General features: G+C 33.7%; 1 protein-coding gene across 2 annotated transcripts; it reads right to left on the reverse strand.

The window, feature by feature from the left end:
- Positions 1-614: 614 nt before the first annotated feature.
- Positions 615-11,509, reverse strand: panx1a (pannexin 1a). Of its 2 annotated transcripts, XM_073817698.1 has the most exons (7): positions 11,455-11,509; positions 11,082-11,322; positions 6,601-6,725; positions 3,904-4,100; positions 3,162-3,660; positions 1,549-1,705; positions 615-1,348 (listed from the first exon to the last, which is right to left on the reverse strand). In XM_073817698.1, exons 2-7 carry the CDS (start codon positions 11,263-11,265, stop codon positions 1,272-1,274), a joined length of 1,239 nt encoding a protein of 412 aa, XP_073673799.1. In that variant the 5' UTR covers positions 11,266-11,322; positions 11,455-11,509; the 3' UTR covers positions 615-1,271. The 2 variants fall into 2 exon arrangements, with proteins under 2 accessions (XP_073673799.1, XP_073673800.1); XM_073817699.1 differs by having other exon boundaries at positions 615-1,328; positions 11,082-11,501.
- Positions 11,510-13,146: the final 1,637 nt, after the last annotated feature.

The following is a 13,146-nucleotide window of genomic DNA, read 5'->3' on the forward strand; positions in this document are numbered from 1 at the left end:
CGTGAAAAAATTTATTATAAAAATATTTGATTCAGCAGAGCACAAATGCATGCTGTCAAACAATATAACAATTGCTTAAAAGCAATTTGTTTTGAACTAGCAAAAGCGTCAAGAGACTAACTAAAGCAAACCTTGACCACTATTATGGTGGCATTGTTTGTGTGTGGTTTTTATTTTTCAGCTGATTCCATCTAAGGCTGTGGCTTTAGTCAGATGTAGTTCTCCTGTTTCTCTTTTCCTCAGGGATGCTGATTGTTAACAGCAGGTGTTCATCACTAATGCTCAATCAGCACTTAATTAGTCAATTATCCCATTAAATTTAACTCTTTGATGACTTGAGATTTATGACTTGGGAGACTTGCTTGTGACTTGAAAGTCCCACCTCTGCCACTTCAAATTACAACCAACAGATGGGGGAAGTGGTGACAATTTCTAAATTAATCACAGCAGTACATAAATTCCCAATATTTCCAGTTTGTCGGTCTCCATAATGCTAGAAAAATGCATGAAAGGTAACAACATACATTACGAACAAAATTTTTTCTTAAATTCAGGTATTATTTTCTGTCTGTGGACTATGACACCAACTGTACTTGAGGTAGAAATTCCACAACTAGTGTAAAAATCAATCTTTATTTCCAGAGCAGACAGACAGACATAAAACAATTCACACAAGTATTAAAAAAAGAACACATGAATGCAGAAAGGGAAACAAATTGACAATATCAATCTTGGCAGAAACTGCAGATTATCCATTGTCCCATTTCTTTCTTTCTTTTTTTTTTCCTCAAAAAGAAGCTCCATAGATTAACATTTTCTTCCAGTTTATTACAATTCTCCCATTATTTCAGACTGAGCGAATTGGCAAATGCTCACAGGCAGCTTTTGTCTGGTTGGGTCACAACATGAGCATGTAACTAAATATGTCAGTTTTAGCAAGTCAAGTATAGGACTGTTGTCACAATAGTGATAATAACAGAATAACTGTTCAAGCCAGACACATTTTCTGCAGTGAAAACATTATTATGAGTGGTCCTGTAAACTGAACGTGGAAGATTAAAGTCATACAAAGCAGTTAATACCCCAACCCCACCACAAGAAGCACTGAAACAGAATTTGATTGCAGTTAGTGGATCTTAGTTACGCATTTATGAAAGGATGAGACTTCAACGGTTTTCCTCCATTCTCCCAAAAATGTATGCCTCCATCTGTTTGAGATGTTCAGAGCCTGGGTGCGATGCAGGCAGTCACCATATACTGAAAACAGCAGTTTAGATCATCCTCTGGCGCACAGCCTTCTCATCTTCATGATTTTTCACGTCACCATCCTGCAGCAGTAGAGTAATCTCTAAGGAAACACAAATTTACATTTGTTTACATCAAGAGGGTCACAGATCAATGTGATCTTATGTGTCTATGTAACACACTTCCTGATTTTACATATCATCTTAGGAAAAAATGGTCACTCTCTCATGATCTGACCTTCTTCAGAAAGACAATGCTAGTGATCTGTGAATTTATCTGTAGTTCAAAGACCAGCAAACACACCTTTCTTATCAGTGTCGCCATTGTTGGTGCTGGAGTGTTTCAGGCCCTTTCCTGCCAATCTGCCATCCACCATATCTGTTTGAACCAGTCGCAATGTTTGCAACAGCAGATTGATGTCAGTAGAGTCATCTTTCCCTTTACTTACCAACTCCAACACCTGTGTACATAAAGCACACATATTACAAAATCTCTTAAAGCACACACACACACACACACAAAAAACAGACATTCACAATAGATGTGTTTTATTATTTTATGGTCAGCTTTAAAATACATTCATTTCCAAAATAACGTAGCCAATATGAATTTAAACAAATGCATTTTTGCAATTTCACATGGACATTTATTTTAAATTCAAGAACACTAACTTACTATAATCTGTTAAGTAAGAATGGTGCTTTCTTCAAGTAACTGGATGTAAGAGTTTATGATTACATGAAAAGCTAAAGTGAATGACTGAATGAATGTATAGTGCTTTACTATGTACTATTGTACTTAAAGCACTTTACAATCATTTGATAAAGAATTATACCTCTCTGTGGTAAAGCTTCTGATCTTTGTTGCTACATTTCTAAAAATCAAACTCCATTTGAAGCTTCAAATACGTGGATGTTGGTACCACCCATCAATCAGTGTTAACAGGGTCAACCTAATGATTCGCTTTATAATTATAAAAAATAAATAACTTAATAAAATGTAAATATTGAATTAATCAAACAACTAATAGCTAATTCAAATTAGGGCCGGGCGATTTGACTGACAATCAAAACCACGGTTAATTGACAACTTTAGCTTGATTATGATTACTGAATGATTATTTTATTTTTGTATTTATTGATTTATTTATTATTCATTAAAGGTGTGTACTATAAATATACTCAACTATTAAAGGCAGGTTTTTTTTCTTTTTCTAATGAATAAGTGTATTTCTTAGCGATTTTAAAATAATTGAAAAAAAACAAAACTGTGGTTATTTGTTCTGCTGAATATTTCGAACAATTAAAATCAACGCCTGCTTGAAATTAAGACGTCTTGGGGAAAAAAGTCACATTTCAGTTTTATTGTAAAAAGCAAGTTTCCAAAATAAAACAGCTTTAGTTTTTTTGCAAACAAAATAAATGAATATTGCCATTTCAAAAGTAGAAAATAACCAGCATCAAAATACATTTTTTGTAATATGAAAAGTTGTCATATGAAAAGTAGAAAATAACTATATCTCTTGTAAATGCATATCATTTTAAATAATGAGTAAAGTAGAAAATAATAACTAAAAAAATTCTAAAATTAAAAATAACGCATCACTCATGTGCGAGACGCTGCAAAAACGATCATTCACGTCTAAATAGTGCCGACTACACACGCGGTAGTGTGTTTTTAAGAGGAAAGTATTAATAGGATTAAAAACCAAAATAACTGACTTGGGAAAATTGCGTCGATTAGGAGGCTCTGCCTTTTGGTTCCAATTTATTTTTGATTAATCGTCCAGCCCTAATTCACATAAACATTTTACACTCTGTATGCACGGTGACACGGTCAACTGTAACACAGACATTACAGGCATCACACAAAGGAGTCTACACAACAAGAAAGATAGCAAAACCAGATCAACACACCTTTATGTACTTATAACTCTTCAGCTCACTGAGGTTCTCCTCCAGAAACAGCAGATATAATGCTAGATCATTCCATGTCATCGGTCCAAACGACGTGAAATTTATAGTGGGTAACATCTCGTACGGTTTCAAGATTTCCAAAGTCCTTCTGAACGGAACCGACATGGCGTAAAAGCACACCGGCAACAGCAGCAAATACACAAAAAGATTGATGTAGCTCAGGAGCTGAAAGATGCCCACGGCAACTAGCTTGCACTGAACGACCGGAGGTATCGAGGAGTCGTTGATAATCACGCCAGTTCGGATGTCACACTGAAACTCGTCTGTGACGGAGAGGCGGGTGTAATAGCCAAGGTAGATGCAGGCTAACATGAGGGCCAAGGAAGTGATGATGCGGTAGATGAGGTATCGGATCAGTAGTCCTCGAGAAGAGCATTTGGTCTTCAGGTACTGTCCCACCATAGAACCGTTAGAGCTGCCGGGGATATCTTTCACAGTGCTAAAGAAAAGACATGCACGAATAGCAGGTTTAAATGTTATAGGTATGTGACAGAATATGTTATGACTGGTGAGAGATGAAAAATGTTTGTGAAGAAAGCTATTTCAATAGAAACATACTAATGGGGGGTTAGTTTGTGTGTGCAAACCATGTGACAGCTCTGTAAACCCAGTCACCTTATAAGCATGTCAAGAAGAACTGTCAGATATTTCGTGTGCATGTCCCGTTTAACTGGGTGAGTACCTGCGGGCTGAATCTGAATCCTTTTTATCTTCCGTGTAAATTAATTTAGACAGCTTGATTGCTTTGTTATAGGAACGGTCCAGTTCTTCCATTATAAAGGTCAGATCAGAAGAAAGCACAGGAGCTCCTGTGAACCGCCAAAACAACGCTGGCATGTAAACTGACACTGCCAACAGCAACATGATATAAGGGAAAAACTGCAGAGAGAGGAGAGAAGTGCATTTTAGGGGCTAAGTTGTCCTACAATACATTCATTACTTTCTTCCGTTTATTTCTTTGAAAAATTATTTGTCAGAAAACACTCTGACATTTCAGAAACAACAAAACCCTTCAGGCTCCAGCTTCATGGTGGTGCTTCTCTTCAGTTTCTACAGTGTTCAGGTCAGGGAACTGGTATGGCCATGGCAGTAGCTTCATTCTGTGCTCAGTGACACATTTCTGTGTTGATTTTTATGTTTGTTTTGGATCATTGTCCTGCTAGAAGATCCAACAACAGCCCATATACGATTTCTAATATAGACAGTCAGGTTTAGATTTTATATCTATTGATATTTGACAGAATCCATGATGCCATGTAGCTGAACAAGATGTCCAGGAGGAAAAAAGGCCCACAGCATTAAAGATCCAGCAGTACATTTAACCATAGATATGGGGTGCTTTTTACCCCTGTTTACACCAAAACCAACTGGTGGGTTTTTTCATCTGACCATAGAGGCCAGTCGTGTGTGACAACTGAATATGCTGGAGTAACTAATCTCTGCAATTCTCCAGCTGTGAGTCTTTGGCCCCTCAAAGTCTCCTCCTTACGGTGTATTAGGATGATATAGACACATGTCCTCTTCCAGGCAGATTTGTAACATCTTTAGTTAATTGGGACTTCTTAATTATTGCCCTAATGGTGGAAATAGGGATTTTCAATGCTTTAGCTGTTTCCACCTTCTATTTTGTGAATCTCAACAAACTTGTTCTGCACGTCAGAACTACATTCTTTGGTTTTACTCTGGGTGATGAATGATTAAGGGTATTTGACCTTTGTGTTTATAATACTGTGGAACCGAAAGTCAGAGCTAGACAATTTTACACTCCTGGCCACCCTGGTGTGCTAATTATTATTATTTTATTATATACTTCATATACTTGAGAATATACTTCAGAACTATTTTACTTTACAAATTTCGAGGGGTGCCAATAATTTCATAATGAGATTTCCCCATCAGCTTCCATCGTTTTACTTCAATGAAAGGTTACAATTTTGTGAATTTTTCGGATAAATATGCAGATTTATTTTCATAGCCACCCTTTGATTGTATTTACCAAGGGTGCCAATATTAGTGGAGGGCACTGTATATGTATTTGCAGAATAAGTTTAACATGTATTACTTGATTAAAATGTTATTCCCTGTCACCATTTCACATTGTTGCAAGATTTTAATCATCACTTTATTGACCATATAGTTGTTTAGCCACATTCTAGCTATGACAAGTTCTAGCTATGTTATCGCTATTCAGCGTATGTTACCCGCTGACACAGGCATTTTCTGTTGTGCCTCTATCAAAATCTCAAGATTTTTTTAGCGTGAACCACAGAGCTTTGGAAATACATTATATTTTATTCCACAGCTATAACTACCTGATTTGTCATTGTGTTTTATGACTTTACATTATGTTTTCAGTTTTGTTTTTTAGATTTGCATTTACTTTTTTTTTTTTTAACTTTTGGGTCACCGTACTTAAGCCGCTTTAGACTTCTTTATGTTTGGGGAATTTTATTTTAGGTATTTATGTGCACAAGAAAAAAAATCGGTTTGATATTGTCTAATCTTTTGCAAATCTTCACAATTTTCAGAGATTTGATTGGACTATTGTCACTATGCATTGGTAAATGAAGTGGTATATCAATGACAGGTTCAATATGGAGTGCCACAAGGCTCAATATTAGGACCTTTGCTTAAGTAAAGTTTTAATTGTTAAGTTGATGATACTCAGCATTATATTTCCTTAAGTCATCATAAAATCTTCCAAATATTCTAAATGAATGGACTACATGATACTTAAAGCTGGGATGCTAGTAATTTTGCTTCACTTAAAAAATGGCCTTACTAATTGTACTTAAAACCTCCAAATGTAATGACTTAGAGTACAACCTGTCTTTTGATAGAGTTACTGCTACTGTAACTCTGTTAAAACCCTAGGTATACTGTCTGATAGCAGTCTGTTGAAAGTCTCATTTATACCACATGCCCTCAATGTAAAATTTGTAAAAGTTAAGCCACAAGACTACAGTACTCCAAACAACAACCAGTGGTGTTTAATTCCTGAATAAATGTATGCATTGACCAAATCAGTAGAGAGCTTGATCAGTGATCACTCATCAATTCATAAAGTATGTTGCTTTGCTCTGGAGAGTACTTTCGAAAAACCGATTAATCAGATTTTTTGGTAATTAATAATTGGGCCAATAAAGTGTAAAAGTAATTTGAGTAATTTGGTTTTATTGGACAATTGTTATGGAGGGCAATCCCTTTCTTTACTTTATTAATAAATAAATCAAAGAAAGGGAATCCACAAAGAGGTTTATTTGTGATGGAGGATTTTTTAAAATTAAAATTAATTTGAGTTATTGTGATAGGTCTGGACATCAATATTAAGCAGAAACCAGTAAAACAAACAAAGTGTGAAAATGTTTTATGGGATTACCTTATGCAGCCATAGTGGCTGGCCTCCTGTGTCCTGTGTTTGCACTGCTGCCCAGCAGTACGAATCCACATAAGCAGCCTGACGCCATGAGAACTTCATAGGGGAGAAACAACTAATCTGTGTACCTAGAGAAAAGAGAAACAGGTTTATTTAGATTAAAAAAAGTAAATTAGTAAAGACTTCTGCTTCTTTTTCTTTAAATCATGAAGTTGGCCGCTATTCATTTTCATTATATGGATGAGCACAAGCAATGTAGATGACAAAAAGCTAATTTATCTATCTATCTATCCATCCATCCAGTTTACATTCCCCTTTGCAGAATATGCAAAATGTTAATAATTAACAAAATAAGAAGGAAAATTGCATGTTATTTTATATTTAGTACTGTCCTGAATAAGCCATTTCACATAACAGATGTTTATATAACTTTATTTTAAAAAATTACTCCATTCAAAAGTTTTCATACCCTTGAATCTTAATACTTTATGTTGTTTGGATCTCAAAATCATACAGTCACATTTGGAAGGTGTGAAATTCTGCAGAAGATGCTTAAACAAAACCAAAGAATGTGCTGAAGCTGGAATATTTTTCTGAAGAAAAGCAGGCAGCTGAACAGGACAAACAAGGGATTCAGCTATTACAAAAAATAAAAATCAACCAGGAAACAACACACAGTATTAAGATTCAATAGTTTTTTTTTTTTTTTAAAGGTCATTTATATAAATTCAGTTATTATTTTGTCTTGTGGGGTATATTTAAACATGTTATGTTAAATAGTTTATTCAGGACAGTACCAAATAAAATATAACATACAGTTTTCATGATCCCTCTTGTGAAAATAATTGAGATTTAGCATATACTTCAAGGGGTATGAAAATTTATGAGCACGACTATACATACACGTGGTCAATGAATATATTGTAGTATTTTGAAAAAATGTACACACTAGTTTAACATATAGGGAAATTTGTTATGTCATATATTGCATTATATTTTGCAGTATTTTTTCCATAAATCTTTTGTTTCGTAAGGGTATGAAGTAGTGAATAGTTTTTTTTTTTTTTTTTTTTTCAGAAAATAGAGCAAAGATAGAAGGAAACAGCCAACAAAACACATAACCAGAGAGAAGTGCAACAGTGTTGGTCAATTTTCTGTGGTGTGCCACACATGGAAACACAATCACTGCACGCTATTTCTCATTAGTTGAGCATTAAGAAATGGTATATTAATCATTTTTAAAGCATTATACCCACATAATATATAAGCAGTTCATAAATTCAGCTATAAATGTTTTGTTCCTGATTTATAAGCATATCTATTATGTTTTTAATAATTGTATTTTCATAATGTATTAATGATCAATTAATCATTTCTAAATTTAGTAGGCCCATTATATGAGCAACAGACCAGTTGTCAGTAGTTTATAAGATCATTTAGAAAATGTAACTAAATGATTAATAAACTTTAAATGTACATTACCTATTATTAAGACATACAGTAATAGTTAGTCAGTGTGTTAGTAAATGCTTTGCTAATTTAGTAGTTGTCAGTTTATTTTTGTGAGCTCATCTAAATTGAAGACTATTTATGCCTCGTAACTTTTACAAAGGAGATTTAAAGGCTCAACCATCTTCTTAACAGAAAAAGGAAACACAGAGTGATACAGAACATAGAAATATTTATCTCAAGTTTAAAAAAAAAACAGAACTATACAACTGTACACTTGGTTTAAAATGAAAAATAAACCTCTGCAATGTCATTGAAATTTTTTTTAAATCCTGTTCACCTCCAGAAAACATAACTTAGCAGTAACATTAATCTAAATCGCTGCAATATGATAAAAAAAAAATACATTTTTGACCACGTATTTATGAATATATTTAATTTTCTATTTTTAGCTAATTGTGAGTCTTCTATTTGAAATGTAAATGAAAATTTGCCACACTTGGTACTTTGTGATTCACTGTTTGCACTGAATTTCCACTCAGCCATGAAACTGAAACAAGACAACCTTCTTACTACACCAACATATTAAGCTTTTTTTTTTTTTTTTTTTTGCTTATTTTGTTGGCATACCGTATATTAATTTCTGCTGCTTTACGGGGTATAGATAGTCTTCACTTTAGATGAGCTCCAAAAAACAGCTAACTGATAACAACTAATGTTTTAACTACCTGAACTGATCATAAATTACAGTAGGAATATGTGTTATTTTATGTAGAAATATAGTTATAGCGTGTTAATAAATGCTATGTTATTAAGACGCTATAACTATATTTCTAAATAATATGTATAAATGTACTTTTAAATAGTTGGTAACACTTTAGAATAGGGAATGCTTATTCACTATTAACTACGACTTTTCCTTCAATAAATTAATTTGCTGCTTGTTAATAGTAAGGTCATTGTTAAAGTTTAGGTATCAGTGATGTAGAACAAGTTCATGTAGAAGAAGGCATTAACTGGTACTAATTAATGGCTAGTATTCTAGTAATATGCATGCTAACTAGTTGGGAGACTGTAAAATAAAGTGTTACCCACATAATAAATGTTTAACAATCAAGAATAAAGAATCGATTCAGAATCGTGATCTCCAATTTATAAAAGGAAATAGTTTTTCAATTTATCCAGAAACATGCAGATTTAGTTTACATGTTTATTACTGCATATAATTCATTAAAATAGAAGTTTCATTTTCATTAAGTACAAGTTCATGTCAAAATGCACCAACATTTTTTGCATTTTGTGTTTTTTAGTTAAATAAAATAAAATAAAATACTATTTTCCCTATACATTTCATCGAGGATTTCTTTTAAAAAGTTAACAAATCTCATCTCGTTCTCGTGAACACAGTCTCATGTCTCGTCACGCCCCTAGTAATCGGCCTTGGGTGAACTATCCCTCCAGTCGAATCCACGCAAATCGGACAATTTACATAACGTCACTGTTGATGTGTTCCAGCCCCAACAATTCTCTCGGTGTGAATAAGCAGTGCAGCTTTGTCTGCTACACAATCTCAAGCATTTGTGCTTGTGGTGTTTTAGCATCTGTCACCGCAATATATGAGTACGATCTAATTTTTAACATTAACATTACAGTTATTATTTTGGAATGCTTCATTTAATAATCAAACAGAAATTCTAAATGCATTGCTATTCAAGTTGTTCTTATTTTCCACTAAACCAAACTGACAGCAAAAAAAATGAATGAGAAAATTCACTGGTAAACTGGTAAATACCCACACCTCACTCATCTACCAAGCAGACATTTCTAAGCAGGCAATGAGTGAAACAAAAAAAGCATGCAAAGCCTGAGGTGAAATGCAATCAAAAAGATATCATGTATTATTTTTAAAAAGTACCATTAAAATGGCTAAATTTCAACTAGTTGGCTATTTTCCCACATCCTAAATATTATACAATTAAGCAATTACATTTAACTCCTAATTCATAAAAAAACATTAATGATACACATTGATAGAGCACATCAAATATGGTAAATGAAAGCTCAAACGTGCTTGCGTGCCACTTGAGAAGCAATAGTGTTTGATCTCTTGTGACTATGACAGCATCTATCGTTATTTGCAATTGTAGACAACTAGTCATTTATATTTACAGCTAACGCTTTTAAAACACTGTAAACAGCATGCCTTTTACAATTCAAATTCTTATATCACTCCCTAGGAGCTGTTATGCAATCATTTTAATCTTTAATCTTCATGCCACACTTGCAGAAATGTTTTTTTAAGATGGTCAACAAGGATAATATTGTTTGATGCTAAATAAAAACTATGATTTAAAAAAAATTGTAAACTGAGATGTAGCACATAGATATCTGATGATTTTTTTTAATTATTATTATTATTGCAGAACTTCATGTTCATGTTTTAAATGAAAAAAAAAAAATACAATAAACCTAGCTTATACTAATGCTACCAAATTATATATAGCTTAACATAATGCGTTTCATGTAATAACATACACCATAATCTGCAGTCACACCTATTGAAGCCTCATAAAAAGAGTATGCATGCTATGAATACCTCTGAAGATGAAATATATATTTATCTGCAGCAACAGGAGCACACCCATCCAGAGCTGGTTATGTTCAAAGAATAAGCTGCTAGAGCTACTTACCCTTAACATTATTTTTTTATGGGGAAATTACAGTTAAGGCAATCAATTAACTCTGTGCAAACTCACCTGATTTCTGAAAATACAATAATAATTATAGTGGAAACTGATCTGTCATTAAATAGGCTATACAAACAAATTTGCATTAAACAAATCTCAGCATAAAACACCAAAAGTAAATGTGACAAATGCAGGTCATGCATGCCTTCACTGCTCTTAACAATAAACAGATCACCATCATCAGTTAGAAAATAGTTTCAGTGTGAAGTGAAATTTTTCAGATTACACAGACAAGCAAAATATGACTTTTAGGCATAATATCTTATCATTGTGACAAAAATAACATACCGACAGACACTTCCTGAGCGAAGGCTAGAGAGATGAGAAGCAGAGGCAGACCCACCGCGACACAGGTGACCATCTTATCCAGGGCCAGCTCTAAACGGATGCCTTTATACCTGTTTTCTGTCGCTGGCTCCTTGAGTACGAAATCCGAGAACACGTACTGTGTGGCGGCGCCAGCTATAGCCATGACTTTCCTCTTTTATTATCTACAAACTCCTATCACAAACATCCATCCAACTTCGGACTACAAATAAGAAAGTGGATCCTTGTTAAAAAGTACTCATTTTGTACTCCCAATTTGTACCGATAGTTACAAGCTTTATGTATGAACGGATACAGTAATTAGCTTTAGATGTAAATACGCAAACGACGATACCGTTTCCGCAAACATTTCGTTCTGCTTGTTGTTCAACTTTTTCGTTTTCTTTTTCTTCTTCTTCTTCTTCTGAAGTTTACTGGCGGTTGGCAGACCGACTTAAAAGGTGCATTCCCGCCACCTATTGGAAAGGAGTGTGAAGCGCATAATAGCAGGGAAGCCTCCTGTTTCTTTCAAATAGAAAAATAATTCATTATAAATTATCTTGCCGTGGTCTGTCTCCCAATAAAATCTGAAGTGCCAAATTATTTATTCCCAAAGAATTAATTAATTAATTTGAATCTTTCTTCAAGCAGGAATAAGATACAGAGATGATATTCATACTGCACATGCTTTTTTGGCCCATCATACTTCCTGGAAGAAATCAGCCACATGTGATCATTCTTTCTACAAAAAAAAAAATATATATATTTTTTTTTTATGGTAAAAAAGTATTTTTTCTAAAGATGAGATTTTTGGTCATAGTGTCTAAGTTGTTTGTGTGACGCATTTTAAAAACATAACAGTTTGATCAGTGCATTCTGAGCTTCTAATAGGCATAGCGTGTGTAAGTGATATTATGTCAAGCTAATATGTGACCCTGGACCACAAAACCAGTCAAAAGGTTAAATTTTACAAAACTGAGATATATACATCATATGGAGGCTCAATAAATAATCTTTCTATTGATGTATGGTTTGTTAGGATAGGACAATATTTGGCCGAGATACATCTATTTGAAAATCTGGAATCTAAGGGTGCAAAAAAATCTAAATACTGAGAAAATCACCTTTAAAGTTGTCCAAATTAAGTTCTTAACAATGCATATTACTAATCAAAAATTACATTTTGATAGGTTTACAGTAGGAATTTTATCTTAATGTAACATGATCTTTACTTAATATGCTAATGATTTTTGACATAAAAGAAAAATCAATAATTTTGACCCATACAATGTATTTTTGGCTATTGCTACAAACATACCCCAGCGACTTAAGACTGGTTTTGTGGTCCAGGGTCACATATACCAATTTTATCAAGGCTATCACTGTAGGGACAGTTGCAACACACTGTTGAAACCGTCCCAACATACTGTCCCTTACCACAATATTGATTTAAAAGCTTGCCATAACATTACATAATTGTAACTTTATAATGATAATATTAATGCACCCCTTTAATAGTTAGGCACCTCACCTGTTTTTTTTTAAGTGAATAGGTAAAAAATCTACTTGTTGCTTAATGTTTTTCATTTGGCATTCCTTGTTTTCATACAGCCAATTTACCTTTTTAAAGACTGTGCACAAATAACATAAAGGAATTGCAAAAAAAGATATATAACAATGATTTAATTACATTTTATTAAATGTTGCAACATTTCACTTCGTCTATTTAAGTGTAAATTGTGCATATATTATCATATGTACACATGTTGCAGCAATATGAGTGAGTAGCTGACAGATGTGGCTTTATTGTAGTAAAATTTCAGCTTTCTAGTACAAATAGTCTCCGAGAAACTAATGGAAATGCAAAAAAAAAAAGTGTTGCAACCGTCCTCACTCTCCCCTACATGTTCTACTTTTTCTGCTTGACCACATTTTTCACAATTTCCAGTTTCATGCTTCCCTGTTCTATGAAGTGCTTGATTTAATAAACAATGTCCAATACACATTCTTGATATTAATACATCCTCTTTCCTCCTTCCATATCATC

The sequence above is a fragment of the Garra rufa genome, chromosome 14 (assembly GCF_049309525.1).
Source record: "Garra rufa chromosome 14, GarRuf1.0, whole genome shotgun sequence".
Taxonomy (NCBI): domain Eukaryota; kingdom Metazoa; phylum Chordata; class Actinopteri; order Cypriniformes; family Cyprinidae; genus Garra; species Garra rufa.

Bases quoted from the DNA above. Each gene is read 5' to 3' on its own strand.
- panx1a (XM_073817698.1), bottom strand. From the start codon at position 11,265: ATGGCTATAGCTGGCGCCGCCACACAGTACGTGTTCTCGGATTTCGTA. The intron at 6,726-11,081 runs GTATGTTATTTT...TCTTTTCTCTAG, and splicing joins CGCTCAGGAAGTGTCTGTCG to GTACACAGATTAGTTGTTTC. The intron at 4,101-6,600 runs GTAATCCCATAA...CTCTCTCTGCAG, and splicing joins AGCCACTATGGCTGCATAAG to TTTTTCCCTTATATCATGTT.